Genomic DNA, 27,206 nt, shown 5'->3' on the forward strand with positions numbered 1-27,206 from the left:
CCAACATCTTCCCGCTTTTCACCTGAGAGCAAACGCCACTTTCTGCTGCTCCCTCGGTCAGGATTGTGTGTGAGAGGTGGCTTACAGAAGGGGCTGTGATAAGTTAGAATACTAGCAATTGCTGATCTGACGTTCTTGTACCCCAAGAGAGGAGGAAAATAAACCGCAGAGAGGGTAAAAGACCTATATCTAAAGAGGACCAGCAAGCTAGTGACTTGGGCCGATAATGTATTTGCTGAAAGTGCAGGTTCTGGAGCCAGACACAAATGGTTCAAGTCCTAGCTCTGCCTATTACTAGTGGTGTCCTTGGGCAGAGTCGGTTCTCGACTGCTAGACAATCCTGTTTTACTACCACGAACTGCTCCAAGTGGGATCGTTAAAGGCCCTGAGTTATTCCACTGATGGAAGAACTCAGCAACTGGGTCATCTTTCTTTTAGCTCTTCACCCCCAACCCCAACTGCCAGCTCAAAGGGCCCAGGGCACCCAGACACGCCTTTGGACCTGACCAGTTTATGATGCAGATAGTGGGGGTCCCCAAGGACTGTCCCCCCACCCTCCACAAAGGAATAATTTGTAGTGACTTTATATCTGGCAACCTCTACTGGAATTCACGCCCAACAGAGTTCACGGGTAGGGAAAGGGCTGGGCTTGGGAGAAGAAGACATAATAAGAGGCTGTGTGTGACCCTTACTATTGATAATCCTTTAACCAATGAAGGATGAGGAGGTGGATGAGTCCCCTGATTCCTTGCCACCAAGTGGGATAATTAGGGGGCATAGTCTTCACAGTCTCTTAGCTGGTCTTCAGCTAGATTGGGACTTAGTTGAGCCCAGGTGCCACCCTCCCGTTAACACACCCTTGATTGGCTTCTTCTTTTCCCACTTCCTCCTGGGCTTCCTGGATCACCTCCCAAATAAATCACGGTTCTTAGCTCCTATTTCAGGGTCTGCTTGTGATATTGTGATTTATAACAAGACATATATATTTGGTCTTTGTTGTTTTAGGCACAGAGCTCCTAAAACCCTTGGAATTTCCTAAGTGAAGAGATTGGAAAGGTGTCTTTTGTTGGGTTAATGAGGCGTCTTTTGGAAAGCACCTAAGGATGGGCTGGTTACATGCCAGTGGAGCCAACCACGTGATTAGAGGGTTGGCTGTCAGGGGAGGGCAGAGAGTCTGGAGATTGAATTCAATCACCAATGGCCAGTGATTTAATCTCTCATGCCTACGTAAGGAAGCTTCCATAAAACCCAAAGGCACAGCTACTAGGTTGGTGAACACGGTGGAGTTGTGGGGAGAGCGGTGTGCCTGGAGAGGGCATGGAAACTCCTCGCCCTTTCCCTATACCTTGTCTTATGTATCTCTTCATCTGACTATTGATTCATATCCTTTAATATTCTTTGTAACTAACGGGTAAATATAGTGAGTAAACTGGTTTCCTGAGTTTTGTGAGACACTCTAGCAAATTAACCAAACCCAAGGAGAGGGTCATGAGAACCTCGGTTGGTCTGAAGCACAGATAACAACCTGAACTTGCCATTGGCATCTGCAGTAGAGGGCAGTCTTGGGGTTCAGAGACCTTAACCTGTGGAATCTGATGCTGTCTCCAGGTAGACAGTGCCAGAATTGATTTGAATTGTAGGACACCCAGCTGGTGTCTGAGAATTTCTTGGTAGTGTGGGAACTACCCCCTCTTCCCTGGCACTGGAATTGGTGCAGAACCTTTACTGCTCTTGGAGGGATCCACATTAAGACATAGCCTTTCAGGAACTTCACTGCAGTGCTGGGGGAGGTAGGGTGATTTTACTCCCATTTTACTGATGAGGAAACTGAAGCCTGGAGAGGTTAATGACTTTTCCCAAAATGGTAGATTATAGGACTCCTGACTCCTAAGTCAGTATCCTTTTCTCAGTGGTATACCTTGGTGCCTCCTAGCCACCTCTGATATAAGGGAGGACACTGGGTTGCTTTGCGTAAAGATCAACAAGGAATGCAATCTTTTGCTGCTGTCTTCATTTTAGTTCTCAAGACTAGCAGTAGATTTGTTTAGAAAAAGCCTTGCCCTTTGATTAGAACTATTTTCCTTAATGGGTTATGGGAGCAGAGAGGGAAGTTCAGCCTTTTGGTTAAGATATTATGGAAGGGTTAACTAGTGCCTTGGTTGATCTCAGGTTAAAGACCTTCGAGAAGAGACACAGAATCATAGAATGTCAAATGTGGAAGGCAGCTTTGAGGTCATCCTGGCTAGTCTATGCCTTTCTTTTATAAATGGGAGAACTGAGGTCTAAAGAGGAGAAAGTCCTTAGGGTCAGCAGGTAACATGGAGATTAGGATCTGAGAGAAAGTAAAGGAAATACAGGGAATCAGAGTCAGGTTGTGCTGAAATCAGGACTCTCTGGGAACTTGCTAAGTTAGAAATGGCAAATTGAAGTCAACTTTATTGAGTGGATGGGGCTACCCAGAACACCTTGAACTGAGCAAGCTTGTGAAGGTCAGTCTAAACTTTGAGAGAACCACTTGAAGAATTGGTTAGTGTTGTCTGCCTTGGCACGGGACATCTGCCACTACTAAAAAGACAAGGTCAAGAAGGCCGGGACCGTGGTTAGCTCAAGTTTTGGTGCCCATAGGCTGGAATTTGGAGGGACGGTGAAGGTAGATCACCAGTGGCAAAACAATGCCTAAAGGTGGTGGCTAGTCTGGAGTTTAGGTTACTCCACTCCCCCACCCCCCAAATATTTTTTTGCTCTATCCTTCTCTCTCATACTGCCTTGATCCCAATAACCTTGTAGAATGCAAACACACACACACACACACACACACACACACATATTTTATTTTACACAGCAGACAATTAAAGCAAAAATTCTGGATCCTGCTCCAAATTTTGTCTTTAGCATTTTGTCTCTCCTAGTACTAAAGTCCCACTTGAGTCTCACTTTCCCCATATGCAAAATAAAGGTGTTGGGCCAGCTCACTGATTCTCAAAAAGTATTCAAAGAAATAGTATTCCCGCGGATGGTAGCAGCTATTATGTGTAATAGTTTTCCATGATTAATTTCTTTTAGAATATTGCCAGACTAATAAAAACATTTTTTTAAACTGCAAAACATCTCCGATCTTTGATAAGAATTCACCTTAAAGTTACTCAGGTAGGCAGATTTCCCCAGACTTACTTGAGAACAGAAAATACACCATACACAATAGTCTCTAAAGGTCTTTAGCTTCAAAATGCTATAATTCTTTACCGAGTTCCTCTGAGATGCATAATCAATGATTGGCTTGTTTTAGTTCTCTCCCATAGATATGATATGGTGGTTGATTTTTAAAAAAAATTTTTATTAAAAAATTTTTTTTAACATCTTTATTGGAGTATAATTGCTTTACAATGGTGTGTTATGGTGGTTGATTTTTAACCACAGTGTTTAAGTGGCTCAAAGCAAATGGCAACCCTGGGGGTCATTTCTTTAGTTGAGCGTTTGAAGATAAATCAATTGAATTGAGAACAACTAAAATAATTTGTTCCTTAAGACCAGACTAGGTTAGTTCAGTTACTTTAATGATGTAAATAATGTGATAAAAGCAAATGGCAAAATGGACTGCAGAATATTGTTGACTAGGGGGCCTTTTTTGGGGACATAGCCTTTGCCAGCATAGCTGCTATGAAGGTTTTCCATCTCAAAGTCTCAAGTAGCAAAATCCTACTCAACATCCTAAGCTGTGTAGTGGGTTTAGCTTTTCATCACAGCACAGGATAAAGTGGTCATGATGACATACACTGTTACAGTCTCCATCCACAATGTGATGGAGTTCTAGGTACCTGATCCTAAGTGGTTCTCCACACTGGGGAGATGTCCAGCCTGGGGTGACTCCAGTTGCCTGTTCCTTAGACTGTTCCTTCAAATGAAGGGCTGGGTTCTTTCTCTATTCAAAAGAGGTCACACCTGTTTGATCTACCTTTCTGCAAGTCTGGTCACGAATAACTTCAAACTTTCCATCTCAATAGTTTTCATCAAAGACTATTTTAGAGTCAGCACTGATATACAAGGATGGAAAGCACGGTGGTTAATAACCGGGGCATCATCAGAATCATCTATGGAATTAAAACAAACATGCTTGGCCCCACCTGTGGAGATTGTGATGGAGAAGTTCTGAAGTGGGTGCAGGCATCAGTGTTTTAAAAAGCTCCACATATACCAACCCACATGTCCATCAATAGGAGACTGGATATGCAAAGTGTGCTGTATTCATACAATGGAAAGCTACTCAGCAAGAAAAAGGAAAATGCTGCTGTTACGTGCAGCAACATGGATGGATCTCCCAGACATTAGGTTAAGTGAAAAAAGTCACCAAAAAATATACAATGTAGAATTCTGTTTATATGAAGCTTGAAAATAAGCAAAGCTAGTACATGGTGTAAGAAATCATATTGGTGGTTTCTGCTGGGAGGAAGTGGAATTAACAACACAGGGACACAAGGGCACTTTCTGGGGGTAATGAAAATATTCTATACCTTGTTTTTGGTGATGGTCTACACAGATGCATACAACTTCAAAATTTGAACTGAATCCTTAAGAGATATGCATTTTATTGTGTATAATTTATACCTCATTTAAATAGAAAAAGCCTAACTTCCCTGTAAGTCCCCAAATTAGGGTCCTGTACCTGTGCCAAAGTCCAAGAAATGATCATCTCCACCCAAGGGATGGGCCTAACCCAGCTCAGCCCAGTTACAGCCTCAAGAAATGGAACACTTTCCTATTCTTTGTCTTATATCACACAACTCCCCATTCTAATTTACCCTCCAGTATTTCTCCCATCCTTTCTCTGTCTTTTGGATGATAAAACTCTGGAGAACTCAACATACAACCACCAGCTTAGTAATAAACACATAGGTCTCCAGGAACTGTGCTTCTTTGCTATTTCCATTTCAGTAGCCACATCTGCATTCCTGGAAGGAGTCCCTTCCGTCTCAGGCCACCTTGTAGTTTATTGAGCACCTACTATGTGCTGGACCTTGGTGGCTCCTTTACCAAGAGCTACTTCATTTTCTTTTCAAAATAACCCTGAGAAGTTGATCTTTTTTACTGTCCTCCCCATTTTCCGGATTAGCAATCAGGCTGATTAAGTGGAGGATGCAGGGTTAGAACAGTGATTGCAAAACCCCGTACAATTTAAGACCTCTTTCCCTCCAGGGCCTGAGGGGAGAAAAGCAGAGTGTTGGAAGGAGAGATACAATTGAGTTTAAAAGGGATAAAGGTCCTTATTTGGCATTGCTTTTCATACCCAGTTACCAGAATTCAAGCCAGCCAGGCCCCACGCACCCAGGCAGCCCTGTGCTCTCTGGCTTGCCCCCGCTGGTAGCTTAAAAGTGACAGCCTCAGGGCGACTTTGGTTTGGTATAACTTAGAAAACAAGAAAGAAGCAAGTGGAGGATATAGAGCTGTCTTTAGTTTTAGGATTCTGGCTCCCTGAGATCAGAGGAGTGGGTTCCTGTTCGGGGGTGGCGAGGCACAGGGAGAAGCATTGGAGCAGATTCTGTGGTGTGTGTGTGTCGGCGCGCCTGTGCGTGGAGGGGGATTGCTGCACCCAGCGCGAGGCACTGGGGGAGGAGGAAGCGGTAACGAAGATCTGAATAATTGATTCCTCAGCCGCACCAGACACCCGGGAGCGGGCGGAGAGCGTGGTTTCAGCACGAAGGACAGCGGCGCGCGCCTCCGCAGGCGCCCCCGCCTCCAGCCAGCCGCCTATCCTGGCCTTAACGCCGCCGTGCGCTCCGGAAGCCGGTGGCCGCTCTCTGCGCCGCTGCGGCTGCGGGGGGACTGCGAGGTCTGCCTCCACCGGCCTCCGCGGGGGGCGGCTGCTGACGGGAGACTCTTTGGCCCGCCTGAGCTCCAAGCCTGTCGGGCTTTCGCGGGGGCTGCTGCGTCTCGCCGACTGAGAACAAGTCCCCAAGTTGGCGTGGGGGCGCCCCTGCCTTCCTCCTCCTCTTCCTCTGAGGCGACCGCAGCAGAAGCACGCCTCGGGAGCCCGGTTTTGCCAGTCCTGTGAACCAGGGTGATCAGGAGCTCTCCGGACTCCCGCCGGGGAGTCGGAAGCTGAACGAACGCCTGGCGCGGAGCTGGCCTCGCAGCTAAGGGCTAGAGAGAGCTGCCTTCCCCCGCGCGCACCTCTCTCAGCCGGGGACCGCGGGGATCCCCGGCCACACGCGCGCGCGCGCGCTCCCACATCCACTCACACACACACACACACACTCGCCCTCACACACGCACCAGCCCGGAGCCTGGGCTGCGGAGAGGGCTCTCGGGCGCGCTCAGAGGATCGGGCAGCTACTGTCCGGAGTGGGGCAGGAAGCCGAGCTCAGGCTCTTGGAGGGAGGCGCCGAGGGCTTAGCCGGAGCATGGGGTCGGGTGAGCGCTGAGAGTCGCGGCCGCAGCCATCAGCCCTGGAGATGACCAGGGGCGGCCACTGCTGAGAACTATGTGGAGAGAGGCTGCGGTGAGTGCCGGTGCGGGACGCGGGGCCTGGGCGGCCCCTTTGGGAAGAGGACGGTGGGAGGCCTTGATAGGAGGGGGCGGCAGGACCGCAAGAGGGTCGTTGCGTGGGAAAGATCGCACCTCCCTCGGGGATCCGGTACCGCGGGAGCCGGAGTCCTTCCCTCCCCCTCTCCCCCTGCCGGCACATCGCAAACTCAGCCAGCCCCCCCACTCAACCCCCATTCCCTCCTCTTTCTTTCCCTACCACCCCTTGCTGAGCAGCTCCTGGCCGCACAACTCCCAGCAGCCGGCGCCGGGGAGGTGGCAGGGGGTGAGGGTAGAGGTGCTGTGTTAGCTTCTCGAGGGTGGCCAACCTGGGGCTCGGGTTCTCCTGTGCGCCCCAGAGTGGAGCTCTCCATTTCGGCCACAGGGTCTTAGGATCCGCACTGGGGGCGTCTCGGGCACGGAGCTTCAGCTTCACATCTCCGGTCGAGACTCCTGTGCGCACAGAGGGGCTGTGAGCATTGCAGACTGCAGCCTGTCCCCCCATCCTTCTCCCCCGGCCCGTGGGCTGACCCTGCCTCTCCGTCTCTTCTCTGCCCTGGTAGAGCCCTGATGCAGAGCCTCCGGCTGGGATAGCCGCCCCCCGTGGGGGCGATGCGGACAGCGCGGGACAGCCAGTGGAGCGCGCGGGGGCCGCAGCATGCGGTAACCCGCTAAACCCGGTGGCTGCTGAGGCAGCCGAGATGCTCGTGCGCGCAGCGCGCCCCACTGCATCCTCGACCTTCTCCGGCTACAGGTACGTCCCAGCGGGAGACCTAGGCTCGGTGGGCCAGGGAGAAGGAAGACTCGACCGGAGGAAGAGCGGGAGAAAAGATCTGGGGAAAGAGGGAGAGAGAAAGCGGGAGAGGGAGCACCGGTAGCAAGGCGCGGGAGGAGCACCAGGGGGCGCTGCGGCTCCGCGCTCGCGGTGCTTCAGCCGAAGAACGCCGAGGCCGGTGCGAGTTCGCCCTAACTTCCCCTGGTTTCAGCAGCACCCGGCTCGAGGGGCGCGTGCCAGTGCTCGGGTGCACGACTGTGCTGGTATTTGCAGACAGGCGCGGCTGTGCACCTGGCGCGGTACACGTATGTGCACTGGCTGAGGACATGTGCGGACTCCGGATGGCCGTGGGCTCCCCTATTGCGGCGTGCGGATGTGCGCAGAAATACGCGCGTGCCTGTAAAGGTGTGCAGCCCACTGCCCACGTGCACCTAAGACTTGGTAACAGAACCTGAAGTGGAAAGCCTGGGGTGGTGAGTGGGGGAGCGCTGTACAGTTCACGTCCGTCGGAGAGCTTCTTGGGAGCCAAGCTTCCCCCGCCCCTCCGCCCCCCCCACCACGCACGTTCTTTGCCAGCTCCCACGCGTCGGTCTGCTGGGGGAACGTGCCTGGTCTCCAGAATTCTGCATTGCACATGGCGCGCGTGAGAGAGAGAGTGTGTGTGTGTACATATGCGCGCGCGTGTGCACGCGTGCGTGTAGGGGGCTGGTCCTAGGGCTGCTTGCACTGGAGTGAAAATCGCTTCATGGCCCCTCTGCGCAAGGTGGGGCAGACCCTAAGTTTCCCCCAGGCACGCGGGATTCTCGGGCACACAAGCGAGCGTCCTCACTTCCATGTGCTTAGGGTGTACCCTGAAGGAGAGGTGCGGGGTCTGCTGCGGGTGTCCAGTGGAGCAGGTGGGTGCTGAACCCCGCGGGTTCGCAGGGGGCGGGGTCAGCCAACTAGCTTAGAGCAGGAGCAGGGTTGCGGAGTCGCTCTGTAGCCTCCGCATGCCGGGGCTGGCTTGTAGTTTGCTCCCAGTGAGCAGGGGGCGGGGTGTGAGCTTACTTTCAGGGGCAGTGATCCAAGTGGTCCCACTTGGCGGGTGCGGTGGGAGACGTGGGTAGAGTCGGAGATGGAGAGGAGGCTGAATGCGAAGATGGATTTAGGGACAGATACGGAGAATTAGCTCGGATTGGAGTTGTGGATAGAGTTGGAGATGGGTCAAGGGACGTGGATGGCTTCGAGGATGGGGAATGGATTCAGTGACTCCAACAGCTCTCGCTGGGGTGCTTTCTATACCTGGCTCCTAGAGCAAGGGGCTGGGTCGGTAAATCCTTCCGTCTAGAACCCTCGCACACCGCGGCCCTCACTCTTGCTCTCCACCTTGCAGGGACCGTAAGTGGCGACTATGGGCAGACTGGGTTATTGGACCCTGCTGGTGCTGCCGGCCCTTCTGGTCTGGCGCGGTCCGGCGCAGGGCGCGGCGGCGGAGAAGGGTCCCCCGGCGCTGAACATCGCAGTGCTGCTGGGTCACAGCCACGACGTGACGGAGCGTGAACTGCGAAACCTCTGGGGCCCTGAGCAGGCAGCAGGGCTGCCCCTGGACCTGAACGTCGTAGCACTGCTGATGAACCGCACGGACCCGAAGAGCCTCATCACGCACGTGTGTGACCTCATGTCAGGGGCGCGCATCCACGGCCTGGTGTTTGGAGACGATACCGACCAGGAGGCTGTGGCCCAGATGCTGGATTTTATCTCCTCGCAGACTTTCATCCCCATCCTGGGCATCCACGGGGGCTCATCTATGATCATGGCTGACAAGGTAAGGCTGGGAGGTGATGGGCTGCCAGGACTGGAGCATGTGCCAATCATATGGTGGCCACCGCAGGTCTTCGGGAGCTCCTGATCTCTGTCTTAATCTGAAAGGGGGTTGTGACCACTGACCCTGGTGAGAACCAGGTCCTGCCTCTTTAACCTGGAATTGAATGGAAATGCTTATTACCTTGCTTCTGAAAGTTGGGTACTCAGAGACACCGTGGGTGTGCCAGGAAGAACTCAGGAAATGCAAAAGTATGGTGGGGTGGTGGAATGCTTGGAGATTTCCAAATAGTGCACAGAGATGAGCTCGGGAGCACGTGAAGCAATAAGGCTTATATTCCTATAATATCAGTTTTACCTGTTTGTGTTGTGGAAAATGTCTATTTTTTCCCCCTATGGTGGTAAGCAGCTAAAACTATTTTTAAAGGATCAAACATGGGAATGTTGTAGAATAAAATGCAAAGTTTTTAGGTAAAGCAGAAAAAGGCAGAGAAATGTCATGTTTCCATAGATCTCTACAATTAGGGGAAATAGGGTGGAAAGTTTGAGAAGCCCTGGGCTAAAGGCACACAGGACCGTGTCTCTCCAGGGGAGTGGCCGTGAGTGGGAGAACTGACTGCAGACCCAGAGCATGGAGGGTCTGGTGTTTTCCTACATGTTCCTTGCGAGGGACTGACAGGGGCTCCAAGGCCCTCAGATGGAGGGGTTGGCTCCCAAGGATGGGTTTTGATAAGGTAGTCGGAGGGTGTCAGAATGAAGGAAGGTGTGTCCAGATCTCTTGGCTTAGAGTGAGAGGGAGGGTCTTTCTGTGGACCAGCTGGGAGTGTTTCTGTGGAGAAGAGGGGAGAGAGGTTTGAAGATTTGACTGAGATGTTTTGAGGGCCCAGTTTGAGAATTGTACAGAAGTGCAGGTGGGAAAGGTGAAGCAAGGTGAAGAATGAGAAAAAAGGGAAGGGTTGGTGTTGTGGGTGCTCTGTGCCTCTATCTAAGCCCCGGGAAAGAAATGGAGGGGATCAGGAAGAGAAGGGTGAGTGTACTTGTGTGCCGTGGTCCCCAGACCTGAGACCTTCTTGTAGCATGTTCCTTAGATAGCAGGAGACATCCTAATGGAGCAAGCAGACATTTGTCATAGCACTTTTCTTCTGACACTCTCAAAGCACTTTTACATTCATCAAATCAGATTCTGCTTCTGCCTTAGCAATTCCCACCAGCTCCTTTGGGAACCGTATTAATTCTTTCAGGTCTCCTGGGCTGCAGCACATTCAGCCGAAGTACACAACTGATGCAGTATCTTATTAAACATTCATTTTAAATGGTTTGCAGCCTAGCAGGATTCCTATGTGTGGTTGAGTATTTTCCCAGCCATCTCTCAGTTTTGGGGGCTCCATTCTGGGATTAAAAAAATAGGGAACAGCCATGTCCTGCCACTGATATATGACCATTTCAGAACTGGCAAGGCCATTAGCGCATCCTGTAACTTTCAGATGAAGAGACTGAGGCATAGAGCAATTAAAGGCGTAGCTAAGACCACCTGGTGTGTGATGGAACTAGATCTCTGGTTTTCTGGCCCTCTGGTTTCTGATGAAGGCCTGAAGAAGGAGAAGAATAGCATTGTCCAGCAGTGTTTTGGAGTGTGATTTTGGGATTTAAATATTGCCACCAATTCGTCTCCCTTCTGAAGTTTTGACGGAAGGAGCAACAGCCTCCAAAAAACAGTAGCCAAATTTGAAAGTGAAATTTCTGGATAGACTAGGGCCCAGCACAATCATTGGAGAAATATGGTAAAAAATGAATTGGAGAAGTGACTTGAGGCTTAGGCTGGGCTGGCAGGTGTGGGGCTCGGCTCTTACCTGACTTAGCCATCCAACTGTAGGCAAAGAAGTAGGAAAAGAAGTGGACTTATAGTTGAGCATCCCCTTCATATGCAGTGACCCTGTCCATGTCAGGCTCTGACTTACTAGACCAGCAGTTGCTTTTCCCTTGAAGGGGGTACTAGGAAGGGAGTTTTGAGAAGTCCAGGGAGTATGGGTGGAAGCATCTTCCCCTCCTGTAGAATGAAACTGCCTTATGGGGATTGGACAAGAGTGTGACCCCACTTAAGAGTAAAGAAGAAAAAGGGAATCAGGAAGGGGCAAGAGGAAGATGAGAGGTCATTTTCAGAGAGGTCAAGATTAGAGAGGGATTTAAGAGGGATGGAGAGGAGAGGAATGAAAGGGTCCATTGGCTCAAAAATGGTGAAAGGAACTGGATATTCCTCATTATTGTTGGGGCTTTCCAAGTTGGTCTTGATGGCAGGGAATCAGGGAAGTCAGTGGGATAACATTGGGTGTATGTTGGGTCCCATGTGTGGGATGTACAGGTGATGTTGAGAGGAGTTGAGTTAAAGAGTGGTATTTTGAGAAACCTGGTTGTGTTAAAAAAAGGAAAGAGATTGTCTGAGATATGAACAGCCCTTCCTTCCATTAGTAACACATTGAGTTGGCTTGTGCCTTTGCCACCTGTTTCTTGCGGAGCTGAATGCTGAGTGCAGTTTATTTGGCTCTGAAGGAGCATCGTGGGCATTGCCTAAAACTCCATCTTGTTTGGTTGGGTGTGCCAGTGGTGTTATGGCCACAGAATCTGAATCTCCCCAAACCGATAAGACCTCTCTGTCCCCTCTTAAGATGATGCTCATTCGGTAAAGCCCAGAACATACCTGTGTTGTTTGCACATCTAAATTGGTAACATGATAGTGTCCCTGTGGATTACAATGACAGTTAATTTGATTATCAGTTAAAGTGAGCCTCTCCCCACAGTTTTTACCTTTTCCTCAGTCTTCTTGACCCTTGAAAAAAAGAACAAAGCTTTGTAATAATAGAAAATGTGCTAAGTGGCAGATTTCTATGGTTAATTTACAACGGAGATGTTAATTTTTGCTTTTATCACTGGGTGGTCTTGAAATATAATTAATTTAGAGGCGAGAATAATGCTTAATGTAGATAAAGTTCTAATGTTATCTTGGTTTGGCCATTTTGATCCCGTTCACATGAAATACACTCTGGTTGTAGTACCAGCCCCTGGTAGATCAGGCGCAGATGCTAGACCTGTACATTTCTGCTGAGCGTCCTCCCCTCCTCCTCCCCTTCCCCCTTATTCCTAACTGCTTCATGGGGGAGAAGGTAAGGCTTACATTTTAGCTGCATCCATCCATGTCAGTTACTGTGTGGGTTTTGCTTTATATATTATTTCTATACATACCTCATCTCCTCTACTGGAGTGTAAGTTCCTTGAGGACAGATTTTTTAAAAAGTGAATATGTATATTTGAAATAATGATATTCCTCCAACACAGACAGCTTACAAAAATAATTCTTTTCATTATAGAGCACTTAGAAAGTATATTAAAGCTTAAAGAAGAAAATAAAAATCTCCCTTTAAATCTTATCACCACGGGTAACCACTGTGGACACTTGGGTCTGTTTCCTTTTAAGCTCTATGTATTTAGTTTTAAATTCAGGATTGTATTGTATGTACATATTGTTTTGTTTATTGTACATTGAATCCTTTGGGCTTTCTTAGAAGATCCAGATTTTTCTTGAATTCTGGAAGAATCTCAGCCATTATCTGTTGGATGTTTCCTCTCTAACATTCTTTCTTTTCTCTGTCTGTGTAGTTTCTCAGTCAATTCTCCATGTATCTTAAACATTTTTTTAAGTTCTCTCTCTGTGATATGTTTGTGCTATGTTTCCTCAATTCTATATTCCAGTTAGCCAGCTCTTTTCATTTGTGTCTGGTTTATTATTTTGCCTATCTGTGGAGTTTTAAATTTCAACAATGGTTCGCTTTATTTCTAAGATACATAATGGTCCCTTTTCATACCTTCCTGCTTTTGATTAGTTTTGTTTTATGAAAAACTCTTTTCACTTTGTGTTGTAAATCCCTTCTCTGTGCCTTTGAGGATTTAAAAAATACTTATTATGAAGTCCTTCTCTGATTGCTCTAGCATCTTCTCTTCTTCCGGTGTGAAGTCTTCCATTTTGTAGAGTCTGATCATTGGATATCCTCATATGTTCTCTAATTTTTGTTTGTGAACTTATTTTCAAGGCAGTTTTATGGCTTCTTCTGCCCTATATCTGTAAGCGTGTGTGCTTGTAAACCAGAGCTCCTGTCAACAGCTCAGCTCAGAGCTCTCTTTCTGCTCTATATACTCTGTGATGCAGGCTTAGGTCCTCGTCTCACGTAGGTGATTTTATTTTGGCCCCGTGCTTACAGGGGCATCCTTGTGGCTGTGACTTGTGGTGGATGCTGCAGACGTTCCATCCTTATTCACAGCTAGCAGCATGGTTCTCTGTCCAGTTCTGCCCCTTCTCCCCTGGGTGGATGTTGGGACCTCTGCTCCCATGGCTCATATCAGACCCATTCCCCCACAGACTTTGATTCCTCCTGAAATTGTAGAGCCTCATCTTCTGATTCATTTATTTTTAGAGAGTCCCCTCCATTTTCGATCTGTGATTCCTTTATTTTCAAGCAGCACTATATAAATTGTGAAATATCTAAAGATTTATCTATAAATTCTATGCCTTAGGAGCGGAAGAGGGGGGTTACTGAATGTGTTCACTCTGATTTTGACCCAGTTATACTTCACAACCTGCTTTTATTTTTTTTCAAACTTGATTATGTATTCTTGGAATTTTCCCTTATCATTAAATAAACTTCTAAAACATGATTTTAAATGGCTGCAGAATGTTCTGTTTATACCACAGTTATTTGAACTGTTCTGTTTTTTTCTACCTTTAGTAAGGTTGATTTATGGTCCACATGTATGTTCTTTTTGGCACCTTGCACTGATCTTGCTTTTTGCATTTGTTTCTTGGTAAATATTTGGTGGTTGAATGAGTCAAGTCATTGGTTTCAATGCCAGCTTACTGCAGTTTCTGGAAGAACTTTTACCATGCTGTGGGTTAGGGCTTTCCATGCAGTGTTTGTTCCCAAATGCTGACTGATTTCATAGGTGTGTGCCAAGTCTCCTCTTCTCTCTAGTGGGCAGATAATCACTAGCCATCCTGGGGATTAACAGAAATTGGGGGCTTCCATATGAAAGGCCTGTGTAGCATTGCTGGGTAACAGCTCATCTGCAGGAGGTTGGTGCTCTTGTAACCTGGCAGCTCTGAGTTTGGATGTGAGTGACGGGCCTTCCCATTAAACACACAAAGATCATGGAAAGGGGAGACCTGCACATCAGAATGTTGGTGGAGCCCGCTCAGCTCCTGCTCTAAAGGCATCGGGTAGTTCCTGGGAGAGTGGGGAGGCGTGTCAGATGCAGTCATCCACTCCTCCTCACAGAAGGCATTGGAGAGCAACAGGCATCACCCTGAGAGGCATGATTACCTTCCCACATGATTACCTTCCCACGTGATTACCTTTGGGGGTCACTGGCAATCACTTGGACCCTTGATAGATGTGGTCTGGTGGGGTTGGAGGGTTCATCTTCTCTTTGGTAGCCTCAGATGGAAAGTGCTTCTCTAGGTAGAGCGAGGGGGAGAAAGAGAGAGAAAATGAGAGAGAGAGGGTCTCAGGTTTGTAATAGGGTGTTGGTGGCTTCTGATAAGGCCATCATGAAAAGGAACAGTTATAATGTTGTTAACTAATGTGTTTGGTTTGTTCTGCACTCCCCCTTAATTATTTAAATTTGAATTAGTTGCCAGCATTTTAAAGTTAGGTGATATCACATTTTAAAAAAAATCCAAATTTCATGCCTCTTTGGAAAAATCAGAAGGCCTGGTAACATTGGGCTTACTTCTCCCCACGGTGATAGTTTGCTGGAGATGAATAGCGTCCCTCCCTCCTTAGATGGGGCTGGCGCTCATCCTTTCTTTAGGCTCCAACTTGCCCACTTCACTCATTTATGTTACGGACTTGGTCCTGAAGGCACTGGGGTTTGAGACCCCTGATGTTGGTGAAGAAAGTAGGTGGTCTTTGTTAAGAGGGCCTTTCCCGATCATTCTTCTTCTCTCCCAGGACTGCTCCTTGGGAGGTGGCAAATTTGGGGTGTGCACACGGCCGTGCCGCTACTTTCATGGCCACCATCACTGACCTACTGTAGCATTTTGTCCTTTTCGGCCACAGGCCTTAAATCCTTCTCAACACGGTCCTCTAGGAAGCCACTATCAACCAACTCAAGTCAGAAGACCCCAGAATACCTTGGACAACAAATCTGACGACCTAAATTCCGTTTCCAAACAGCAGTGTGACCTTGAGAAAGGCTCTTCAGCTTTCTCTACCTCAACTTCTCCTTCTGTGAAATGAGAGTTTAGGGAGATATTATCTCTAAGCCTCTTTCTAGCTCTGAAAATTTTATCACCTTCAAGAAAAGACTGGGAAGAAACACACCAAAATGTGAGCCGTAGTTATCTTTGAGGGGTAGATTCATGGCTGTTTTCATCTTTTAAAAAATGGCATTATAGCACGGTTAATATTATAAGTTGGACCTTGAGTTAGAATGTCTGGGTTTAAATTCAGGTGCCGGGTGCTCATGGGGAAGTTCCTTAATGTCTCTGAGCCTCAGTGTCTTCATCTTTAAAATGGGGACAATAATAGTACTTGCTTCTTAGAGTTGTGAGATTTAAATGAGATACTGGATATAGAATATGTAGCTTAGTGCTTGACTCATAATAAATACTTACTATAGGAATGCTACTGTTACTGTGTGGTTTTTGTTTTTCTCCAAAGTACATGTACTTTTTAATAACCAGAAGGGTTATTATAATAAAATGATAATATTATCATATTATCATATATTATATATTATAATAATATTATAACAGCCTGAAGGGTGATGTGGTGATGTGAGGGTATTCCCTGCAAGAAACTGGGAATGACTCTCATAGAGCTCTTAGAAGTGGAGAGTCCAACATGAAATGATTCATATTTTCTTAACTGGGACAACCAGAAGCTTTTTTTGAGTTCTTAAGACTTGCTTGAGCTTTATCCTGGCAAACGGAAGACTAAGTGTGGCCAGTGTGAAAGTGACTGTGAGAGGAGACCGTCTCAGTGACCTTTACCGTAAGTAACTACACCAATTGGAACACATGTTTGCACTGGGCTTAGGGCTTTAGGGTGTGGACATATATAGTTTCTCATTCTCTTTCTGCCAAGGATTAAGTGGCTCTGAGATAGCCTGAGGACCCTGGCAGCCCCAAAGATATTTGATTAAAGAAGCCTTGTGATCTTATTCTTTTGCTCTTATTTTGTTATCCTTTCAAGGTAATGATTGCAAATCCAGTTGGTTTAGGGAAGGGGCTTAGATTCAAGAGGGCAATAGATTTTGATGTTAATAATCTGATTGCCTTAATTGAAATGATTAAGATGTTGGATGATGGAATTAAAATGCAAAACTGTCTTTCCAGAACGAAATGGTGAACCCATACTATAGACTGCACTGAAGGGTTTAAGAAGGATGTACATTCTTACAGGAAGGGGGAGATGTGACTTTCCAACTCACTTGAGATTGATTTTTGTAAGGGTCATGAACCGGTGGACTGCCTGCTGAATGTGGCTCATAGATGCATTAGTATTTTATTTCACCAGCATAGTACTTTAAAATGCTTGAATTTTAATGTCTTTGGGAGAGGTATGCATTTTCAAGTTCCCTACAGCCCTCCTTGCTCCCTGTTATCTCACATCTAGCCAGATTCACATATTTATGTTAACTGCATCGTCTCTGCAAGCATTTGAAACTGTGATCCTCAGTTACAGGGTTTTTGTTTAGTTGCTCATTTGTTTTGCATTGACCAGGTGCTCAGGAGATCCCAAGGAGTGATAGGGCTCTTAAAAAAGTAAAGGCCACATCTCCAGAAATATAATGTTCAAATCCAAAGAGGTAATATTTCCATTATACCTTTTCTGTTGTTAGGAGTACCTTCTGTTCCAAGTCGCAGAATATTTGACCAATGCTGGCTTAAACTATTAAGACATTTAGTTTTATTGTTTAACAAGGAGCCCCAGGTCTAGTTTAGTATCGCAATAACCCATCAAGGGCTCTGGTCCTTTCCATTCTTCTACTTTGCGTTGCTCAGCTGCTGGTTCATCTTGGTCACAAGATGGCTGCTTCTGTTCCAGCCATCACATCTTCACATACCAGCATTCATAAAAGGAAGAAAAGAGAGAGAAAAGAAGCTTTCTTCTAGGCCCTCTATCCTTTCAGCAGAGCAGACTTCCTCTTATATTTCATTGGCCAGAACTGGGTCATGTGCCACCCCTTGAACATCACTGATAGAGATTAATAATAAAGATTCTTCTCTAAGAATGGATAATTGTCACTGGAGCAAAATTTGCTTCTGTTAGCAGAGGTGTAGGAGCAGTGGCTAACCTGGTACACCAGATGCTGTCTCCAGCAACACTAACACCATTATCTGTAGACTTGACTTAGTTCTTGGGGGTAATATTTGATGATGAATGTTGAAAAACTTCAGTGTGCCCAGAGGAAGAGCCTCCAGGTTTTGTAGTATCTAAATAACATATGATAAGAGTCTCAGAAGAAATATTTAGGAAAGTTCAGCCTGGAGAAGAGAAATCTCAGAGAGGACGTGAGAGATGCGCTCAAATACCCCATGGGCTGTTACAAGGGGTATTACAACCCCTTTACAAATTAAGAAGGTTAAGTCTTAATGTTTTTGAATTTTTTTGTTCTGGGGAAAGAACTGATTCCAGAGGATGAAATTATAAGGTTGTTATGAAGAATAAGCTTTGGCAATTAGGTCTCTAATAGAAGACTGTGATGTTTCATAGAATAATGTATCTGTTGGACCTGACTGAGCCGAGAATGACTGCCAGGAGCAGGATAGAGAGTCAGACTCACGTTGGCGAGATTGGATTGGGCCACCTCTTAAAAACCCCAAATCCTGGTACTTCAGGGCCTTGGATTTGGCTGAAAACCAACATCTTCACTTTCTGTAAGTGTGAGTAATTCAGTATAAATGTGCCCGGCATGGGGGAGGAATTTATGATCCCTGCATCATCACCTCAAATCCCCAAAGGACTTTACATCATCCTGAAGGGTAGACCATATTTGAAAAGCAGAAAACCTATGTATATATCAACACACACACATATATAAATATAAACGTAAGTAGGTCAGCCGGCGTCGTATTTACTAGTGGAAATGTGTTTGGCTAAGAAGCACATCTCAGAAGACGATGTTTAGAATAATTGCCAATGATCTTGAAAAGGGAAGTTTTCGCAGTTGCATTCAGTTAGTCATAATTATTTATTAAAGTATATTCATGTTTTTGCACCTGTTACTGTGGTAATACTTTTGTACCCTAAAGAGATAGCCAGACCTCTCTCTGATTTTTCAGTTGGGTAATTATCCTTTGTCTGTTGTACTCCCCTGTGTTTTGAACATTTGCTTATGGCTGAAATTGCTCTGGGTACTATTCCATTGTTTATCCGCTTTTTCTGTTTTCCCCTCACATCTCCCAAGGAAGAAACACAACCCCAAATTCTTTCCAAACGCTTTGCCTTTCTGTTCAAATTTTACAACTTTCCATGAGATGGAAATGGATATGTTTTCTTTCTAATTATTCATTTATTAGAAACAGGTACTCACGTGAAGAGTAAAAAAAAATTCCAAATAATACAATGCATCATTCAGAGAAAGAATATTTGCTTAATGAATGCACGGCAGATCCTCAGTTGCCCTATTCTCTCCATGGAGGTGACCATGTTACCAATTCAAAGAGGAAAAATGTTAATTGGAATGGTAGTTTGTTTCCCTTTGTACTTTTTTGCTGAAGTTGGTATGGTACAAGGATCCTTTCCTCTTTTAAATCTCACTGACTTGAAAGAGGTTAGTCACTTTAAATTGGTCCCCAACTGTGCCTATTTTTCCCAAGCAAAATAAAAACTCACGCTCAAAGCTAGGCCTGCCTACTCACCCAAGGAATTTAAGATAATATGGAGTGATTTTGGTGGTGGTGGGGTGTCACGATCACTTTATAGGCTAATGAGAGTTATGGGCCCTCCTCAGAGGAATGCATATTCAAGAGCATGCGTTCAATATTATGTGCAATTTCAGGGGCACACAGACCCTCAGAAACCCATTCATAAGCTCCTTGGAATTGATTTACTTACTGGTTTATGAACACGTTCATGCTTCAAACATTTTTTGAGCCTGTTAACCTGGGCCCGAATGTTCTGTAGATAATATCTGTGATCACGTTATTTGCTTCGATGTATTAATAACTCAGAATCTAGTTGGAGGAGACTTGCAGTTAAATCCCAGAGTGATGCACTGATGATTGGGACAGTTCGGCAGCTGTGAGAATATATAGAAGAGAACCTCGTTCAGAGGTCTGAGGGTGGGGGGTTTGTCAGGGAAGATGCCCTAGAGGACTGTGATCTAGAGTCAAAGTCAACAACTGTTGATCCAGGAGAGGCCGTGACCCACGTGCCTGCCCTGCAGGTCATCCTCCAGCGTGGCAGAGGATGAGCCATGGAGTGGAGGAGGCCGCTTCCCTCCTCTTAACGTGTCTTTCAAGGCTGCCAGGCTCCAGTGATGCTTTGACAACTCCTGAATTCTCTTCTGGACCGCAGTTCTCACAATCAAAACATTGAGCTTTTTGCCGATTTCTATTCTGTTGTCACAAACAGCGGAATGTCTCCTGCTTTATCTTGTCTCTTCCACATTAGGAAATTCTGGCCAGGAAGAGTGAGTGGCATTTGAAATCCATATTGTTTTGTATGTCTATAGTCTTAGGGCTGAAGGAAAAAAGACCCCTTATTTTCCAAGTGAATTGTTGTAAAGCTATTTGTGGGGCTGAGGAAATGTAGTGTTGGTTGATGAGTGAACAGAGCCAGAACTCTGGGAAGTCGGTGTGAGCTGTAGAAAATGATATGATTGGTGTGGCTCTAGTGCCAGCTGATGGGCATGGCTTCCACCAACAGGATTTTGAAAATGGCAGGCTTTGGTGAAGACCCAAGCTTTAAGGTCAAATTGCACTTTAGTTAATTGCTGTTGGTTTTCGCCTTGGGTAGTTGGTACTCGTTTTTTTTTTCTCCTTACTTACTCTTCTTCTTTTTTTCTTTTTTTAAATTGAAGCATAATTGACATAACATTATGTTAGTTTCAGGTGAACAATGTAATGATTTGATATTTGTATGTATTGCAAAATGAGCACCACAATAAGTCCAGTTAACATTCGTCCCCACACATGGTTACAAACTGTTTTTCTTTTTTTCTTGTAAAGCTGTTTGCCCGAGGTGTTGTTTTTAATAGCAAAAAATATGAAGAAATCTAAATTATCAAATAAATCACGATGTGTCCATAGAATAGAAAATGTAGCAGATAAAAATGCTTACAAATAATTTGTTATGCTAATTACATACTAATTACATGATACAATGTTAAGTAAATTAAAAGCTATGTATGAAGTTATATAATCAATATGTATATTTTATATGTGTGTTTGTATATAAAATATAGAAAAAAAGACCAGAAGGGTATATATGAAAGTATTAATAGTAGCTGTTTGTGGATGATGAGGATGTGGATGTGATGATCAAAGGTGAATTTTATTTTCTTTATACTTCTCTGAATCTCACAAATCCTATAACATGTGCATTTATTAGATTACTTTTATATTAGCTGTGGTTATTTTTTTAAACAGTCCTTTACTGCTAATTGGTTTCCAGAAAGATTGGACCACTGACATTTCCAGTAGCTATGGTAAAGTATCTCTGTCACCTAACTCTGGCCAGCACTTGAAACAAAAATTTTTCTAGTTGGCTCTGTGAAAATGTTATCACATTGTTTTAATTTGCATGTCTTTTATGACACCTTCTGTGAAATATATTTAATTTAGTCATGTCACATTTTTATACTCCCTAGGTGCTGCACATCTTAACCTCTTTGATGTTTCTCATTGTGTAAATGGAAAACCTCAGAAAATGATGGATTCCAATATAAAGTACAGTGAAATAATTTGAATTTCTAAAAAATAATAAATATTTTGAAGCCTGGCAGGGAGTTCTATGATTATTCATTCTTAGTCACCAGGCATTGCTCAACCGGTGTGTCTGTATCAATGTTGTTTCAAGAATTGCTTTAAAATGTAAAATTTCCCAGCAGAAAATCATTTTGTGGGACTTGACTGTTAAGATTTGCCAGGAGGTGAGGTACAGAACTATGTCCTAGTTGGCTGGAGATGTGCTCATGTCACAGGCTTTGTGGTGCACGGTGGGGATGTGAAGCCACGGTTTGTTCTTTCCTCTAGAAAAGTGAAGGCAGAGTAAGGATGTGACAGTAAGTGCCCTGCAATCTGAAAGGGATATTGCATGAGTGGCAGGGAATAGATGTTCTCTGTTTCCATGGCAGGGGTGGGTGCAGTGAAATGAATTTTAAATGAAAGTACGAGGGATTTAGGGTTGATATTATTAACAGGTGTGGAGGATCTTCAACGTACTTAACCACTAGTACAGCATGATCATTCTTGTGAACTGAATGTTTGCATCCCTCCAAAATTCCTATGTTGAAACCTAGCCCCCAGTGTATTAGGAGGTGCGGCCTTTGGGAGGTGATTAGGTCATAAGGGTGGAGCCCTCATGAATGGGATCAGCACCCTTATAAAAGACACCCCAGAGAAGCTCCCCAGAGAGCTTCTGCCATGTGAGGACACAATGAGAAGAGTTATGTCTGTGAATCAAGAAGCAGGTCCTCACTAGACTCTGAATCTGCTGGTGCCTTGATCTTGGACTTCCAGCCTCCAGAACTGTGAGAAAGAAGTATCTGTTTAGAAGCCACCCAGTCTCTGGTATTTTGTTATAGCAGCCTAAATGGATTAGGACAGTCAGTGACGAATCACAGCAGACTCCTCCTTCATAATATCCTGGAGCTCTTGTTGTGCCAGGCTTTAGTCCTCTAGTGACTGATTATGAGAAGGTTGGGGGGGGCGGTTCCTGAGGGAGGGGCTGAGTAGCAGAGGGACTTGAAGGCCCTGAAGGCTGTGGCAGTCAGAACCCAGGCATTTCAGTATGTTAATAACCATCTCGGTTGTACCCGTGTGTATCAGCTTGATATCACACTAGAGTAGTAGTGAGATCTCTTATGTCTTTTATGCCAAAGTGTGTGCAGTGGTTTTCCAGGACAGGAAAGAGGATGGCTGTCTCCTTTGCCATATGTCAAGCCATGCCCCGAAATGGGGAGGTGGGGCTGAAAACATTTCGAAGTTCCCTTTCTTGAAATATGGATAGAAATGTGCTTTCTTCTACTTCTACCTCTGAGCCCAGTGCTCTTCCCTTCTCTTCTGTGAGTTAATTGTCCACCTGTACTCCACAAGCATGCCTCCCTCCCATGGTTAAGAGGCAGGCATGGGAGCTGAAGCCAGCTTTGCGTCCGGCGCCCACCTCCCACCCCCTTGCTCCATGTCTTCCAGGGCAAGACCTTCCCAAGCAACTCCTGTTTTCATTGGCATTAAATGAAAGGATCTGTTTCAGTCTCTGGTTTTGGGGTGTGATGTGGTTGCTTGCAGAAACACAAAAATAAACTTGTAACCTACTGGAAATAATCCAAGCATAAATGAGCTTTGTTAAAGATCAACTTTCAAAAGATGGCCATGGATGTGCCTTAGTGGGATCGTGTACTTGATTCGTGTAGAGTCTGTGGCGTTCCTCCCTCCTCTAGAATGGGAAATTCTCCTTCCCCATCCTGATTCATAGAGGTTTTCAAATCCTAATGTTTTCCAGGGAAATGAGGCATGTCTCTGGCTTCATCTGAGGGTAGGAGGAACTTGGGATATTTTGGAGTTTATTTTGTGAGAGTGTTATGGGCTCAGTTCTGTCCCCCTAAAAACTATATGTTGAAGTCCTAACCCCCGGTACCTCAGAATGTGACTGTATTTGGAGATGGGGTGCTTAAAGAGGTAAGTAAGGTACAACGAGGTCATATTTAGGTTAAAATGGGTTCTAATATAATGTGACTCGTGTTGTTATAAGAAGAAGAGATTAGGACACAGACATGCACAGAGGAAAGACCGTATAAAGACACAGGGATAAGACGGCCATCTGCAAGGCAAGGAGAGAGGCCTCAGAAGAAACCAACCCTGCTGACACTTTGATCTCAGACTTGTAGCCTCCAGAACTGTGAGAAGATAAATTTCTCTTGTTTAAGCCACCTAGTCTATGGCACTTTGTTATGGCAGGCCTAGCAAACCAATACAGAGAGGTTGGGTGGTACTTCAAGCTTAATTCCAAGCCTCCTTAGTGCACTAATTCTACTCCTGTACTGGGAGGGAGTTAAGATGCTCCAGCTCAGAGCCCAGACCCCCATCTTCTCTAAGACTGACTTTGTTCTTCTCATTGTAAGGTTTCTGTCCTGGCAGCGGGGCTCGTACATTGAGGAACTAAGTCCTTGTCTTGGGATCCTTCCTAGAACACTTCTAGGACGTCAGTGCTTCCTAAATAGTTTTACTCCAATAGCCTTAGGGAGTATGGCACACAGAACAGCGGTCCCCCAAAGATGTCCTAATCTCTGGAAACTGTGAATACATTACCTTTTATGGCAAAAGGCACTTTGCAAATATGATTAAGTTAAGGATCCTCAAGTGGGGATATTCTTCTGGATTATCTGGTGGGTCCAGTGTAATTACAAGGATTCTTATACGGGGGAGACTTGGGTGAGAGTCAGATGAGATAGGATGACAGAAGCAGAGACTGGAGTGATTTCCTTTGAAGGCGGAGGCAGGGGCCATGAACCAAGGAATGCAGGCAGCCTTAAGCAGCTGGGAAAGGCCAGGGGACAGATCCTCCTCTAGAGCCTCTAGAAGGAACACAGTCCTAGTGACACCTTGATTTTATTTTTATGTTTTTTTCCTTTTTTTTTTTAACATCTTTATCGGAGTATAATTGCTTTACAATGGTGTGTTAGTTTCTGCTGTATAACAAAGTAAATCAGCTATACATATACGTATATCCCCATATCTCCTCCCTTTTGTGTCTCTCTCCCACCCTCCCTATCCCACCCCTCTAGGTAGTCACAAAGCACCGAGCTGATCTCCCTGTGCTATGCGGCTGCTTCCCACTAGCTATCTGTTTTACATTTGGTAGTGTGTATATGTCCATGCCACTCCCTCACTTCATCCCAGCTTACCCTTCCCCCTCCCCATGTCCTCAGGTCCATTCTCTACATCTGCGTCTCTATTCCTGTCCTGCCCCTAGGTTCTTCAGAACCATTTTTTTTTTTTTAGATTCCATATATACGTGTTAGCATACGGTATTTGTTTTTCTCTTTCTGACTTACTTCACTCTGTATGACAGACTCTAGGTGCATCCACCTCACTACAAATAACTCAATTTCGTTTCTTTTTATGGCTGAGTAATATTCCATCGTATATATGTGCCACATCTTCTTTATCCATTCATCTCTCGATGGACACTTAGGTTGCTTCCATGTCCTGGCTGTTGTAAATAGAGCTGCAATGAACATTGTGGTACGTGACTCTTTTTGAATTATGGTTTTCTCAGGGTATATGCCCAGTAGTGGGATTGCTGGGTCATATGGTAGTTCTATTTTTAGTTTTCTAAGGAACCTCCATACCATTCTCCATAGTGGCTATATCAGTTTACGTTCCCACCAACAGTGCAAGAGGGTTTCCTTTCCTCCACACCCTCTCCAGCATTTATTATTTGTAGATTTTTTGATGATGGCCATTCTGACTGACACCTTGATTTTAGTCCAGTGAGACCCATTTCAGGCTTTGGACCTCTAGAGCTGTAAGAGAACAAATTTGTGTTGCTTCAAGCCACTAAGTTTGTGGTAATTTTTTCCAGCAGCCTTAGGAAACCAATACAGGGGGAAAGTCTGGTAAACATACCCTGGAGGGCAGGCTGTGCCCCAAATGCCTTCTCTCTGTGCTTTATCGTAGAAATTCATGGGGATTTGCAGCCCATCTCATAATGTAACTATGATGGTATTAAAGCCAAAATAATTGTAAAGTGACTTGTCAGATAGATGTGTCAGTTTTTCCCTTCACCAAGGAGTCACGAGAAAGTGATGCTCTAGGAAGTTCTACTGTATTTATTCTCTCGGTGTGTGTACTGCTGGGCCATGCATCCCTCTGTTGGAAAATCCTGTGAGAGTATGTGCTTTGAATCCAGACAGCTCAAAACCTGGCTCCTCAGCTTACTAGCTCTGTGTCCTTGGGCAAGTCACTTAACTATCCTAAGCCTCAACTTCCTTATCTATAAAATACATGAATAGTAATACCAATCTTGCAAGGTTGTTGTAAAGATCAGTAATTACCTGTGAAAAGTGTATAGCACCTTGCTTGGCGCATAAAGTAGAACCTGCTATGCTAACAGTAATATATCCTACATATTAACACTTCACATCCTCACAACAGCACGATGAAGTAGGTTTCATTATCATCCCCATTTTACAGATGAAGAAATTGAGGCCCAGAGAACTTAAGGTGTGTGTCTGAACGCACACAGGTGGTAAGTGGTAGAGCCAGGATTTGAACCCAGTTCTAGTTTGGCTCTCGGGCAGAGTTTCTCAGCCTTGGCACTACTGATGTGGTGGCTGGAATGTGTGTGTGGGGGGCTGTTCTGTGCATTGTAGGCTGTTTAGCAGCATCCCTGCCCTCTCCCACTAGATTCTGGTAGTGGAATCCTGCAGCCCCAGTTGTGACAAACCAAAATGTCTCCAGACCTGCTAAATGTTCCCTGGATGAGAACCCTGGTTCTGGGTTTTGAGATCTGCTCACTGTGCAATACCATCTACACAGTAGGTGCTTAACAAGTGAAGTCTTCATTACACTTTGGGCCCCATGTTTCACAAAACCTTTGAAGCTCTAAGTAGACAAGTGTCAGTTGATGTTCCTGCCTCTTTATCTAGCCAGCATCCAGTGGGATCTGTTCTCCTATTTGGGGGTTGGTGTCAAGCCCCAGCAGAACTTTGTGTGCGAGGATGTTAATACTTTTCCATTGGCTTCACTGACAGCTGAGGAGTGCTGCGGCGGACTGAGTAAGGGCACTAAGCAGATTGCAAAAGGCACAGACGCTTGTGCACATAGGCGCTTAATACTCTTTTGAGAGGGATGATTCATGTAGCTCACACATGGCCTCACGGGGAGTTGTCTGAACAATTAATGTGCCTCTGCCAGATTCTTCACGAGCAGTTTCCCCATTGCTCTTGGACCTGGATGGGAAAAAAGAGGTAAGAAATTCAGGATACTTGGGGAAGAGAAGAGAGGAAGAACGAATTAATAATGAGCTCTCTGGTAATTTGAGCATTTCTCCAAAATACACTGAGGTCAACTTTTATCTCGTAAACGAATCTATTAAGTTTTATGGTTGATTTGGGTTAGGGTAATTGGTTGAAAGAATTCATTAGGGTAGCCAAAATCTATGGTTCAGTTGCATGTAGGAAAGGTTCTGTTCCCTGACCATACCTCTGCCTCTAAGTAGTGGTATCGAAAATACAAATTGTCAGCCACACAGCCATGACCTGAGATCTAGATCATCCATGTTGTAGCATGTATCAGTACTTTATTCCCTTTTATGTCTGAATAATATTCCACTGTGTATAAATACACTTTGTTTAGCTATTCATCGATTGATGGACATTTGTGGTGTTTTCACCTTTTGACTATTATGAATAATGCTGCTGTGAGCATTTGTGTACCATTTTATGTTGTTGAACACCTGTTTTCAATTCTTTCAACCTGTTTTATTGTTGAACACCTGTATATACCCAACAGATTGCTGGGTCACATGGTAATGCTACATTTAACTTATTGAAGATTGACCTTTTTTTTGTTTTTTACTTTTTTTCCTACAGTGCTTTTCTTTACATCTTAAAATAAATTTTAAAAGGAAATGCTATATCAATACAAAAAATAGAAACCAGTTTCCTCTGCCATAAATAGATGGCAACAGTAAACTAACAAACAAAATCTCTCTCTTACGCGCACACACACACACACAAATCTTAAAAGAAAAATAAAAAAGAGGAAACACAGAAGTGCTATTAAGTATAACTAGGTGCTATTTCCTACTAAGGCTTAACATTTCAAAAGGGCATTAGAAAGTGTTAGAAAGGTGTTGAAGATCTGTTAGCACCGAAATGAGACTTTCTCATCAAC

At 45.2% G+C, this 27,206-nt stretch overlaps 1 protein-coding gene across 1 annotated transcript in view; it reads left to right on the top strand.

Annotated features, from left to right (window-relative positions):
- The first annotated feature begins 8,663 nt into the window (after positions 1 to 8,663).
- The window catches only part of GRIN2A (glutamate ionotropic receptor NMDA type subunit 2A), a 372,838-nt gene continuing 354,295 nt past the window's right edge, over positions 8,664 to 27,206 (top strand). The window contains exon 1 of the mRNA XM_067706655.1: positions 8,664 to 9,095. Coding sequence (XP_067562756.1) covers positions 8,682 to 9,095 — 414 coding nt within the window. The 5' untranslated portion in view covers positions 8,664 to 8,681. The remainder of the gene's footprint in view (positions 9,096 to 27,206) is intronic.

This window comes from Pseudorca crassidens, chromosome 15 (assembly GCF_039906515.1).
Source record: "Pseudorca crassidens isolate mPseCra1 chromosome 15, mPseCra1.hap1, whole genome shotgun sequence".
NCBI classification, from domain to species: Eukaryota; Metazoa; Chordata; class Mammalia; order Artiodactyla; family Delphinidae; genus Pseudorca; species Pseudorca crassidens.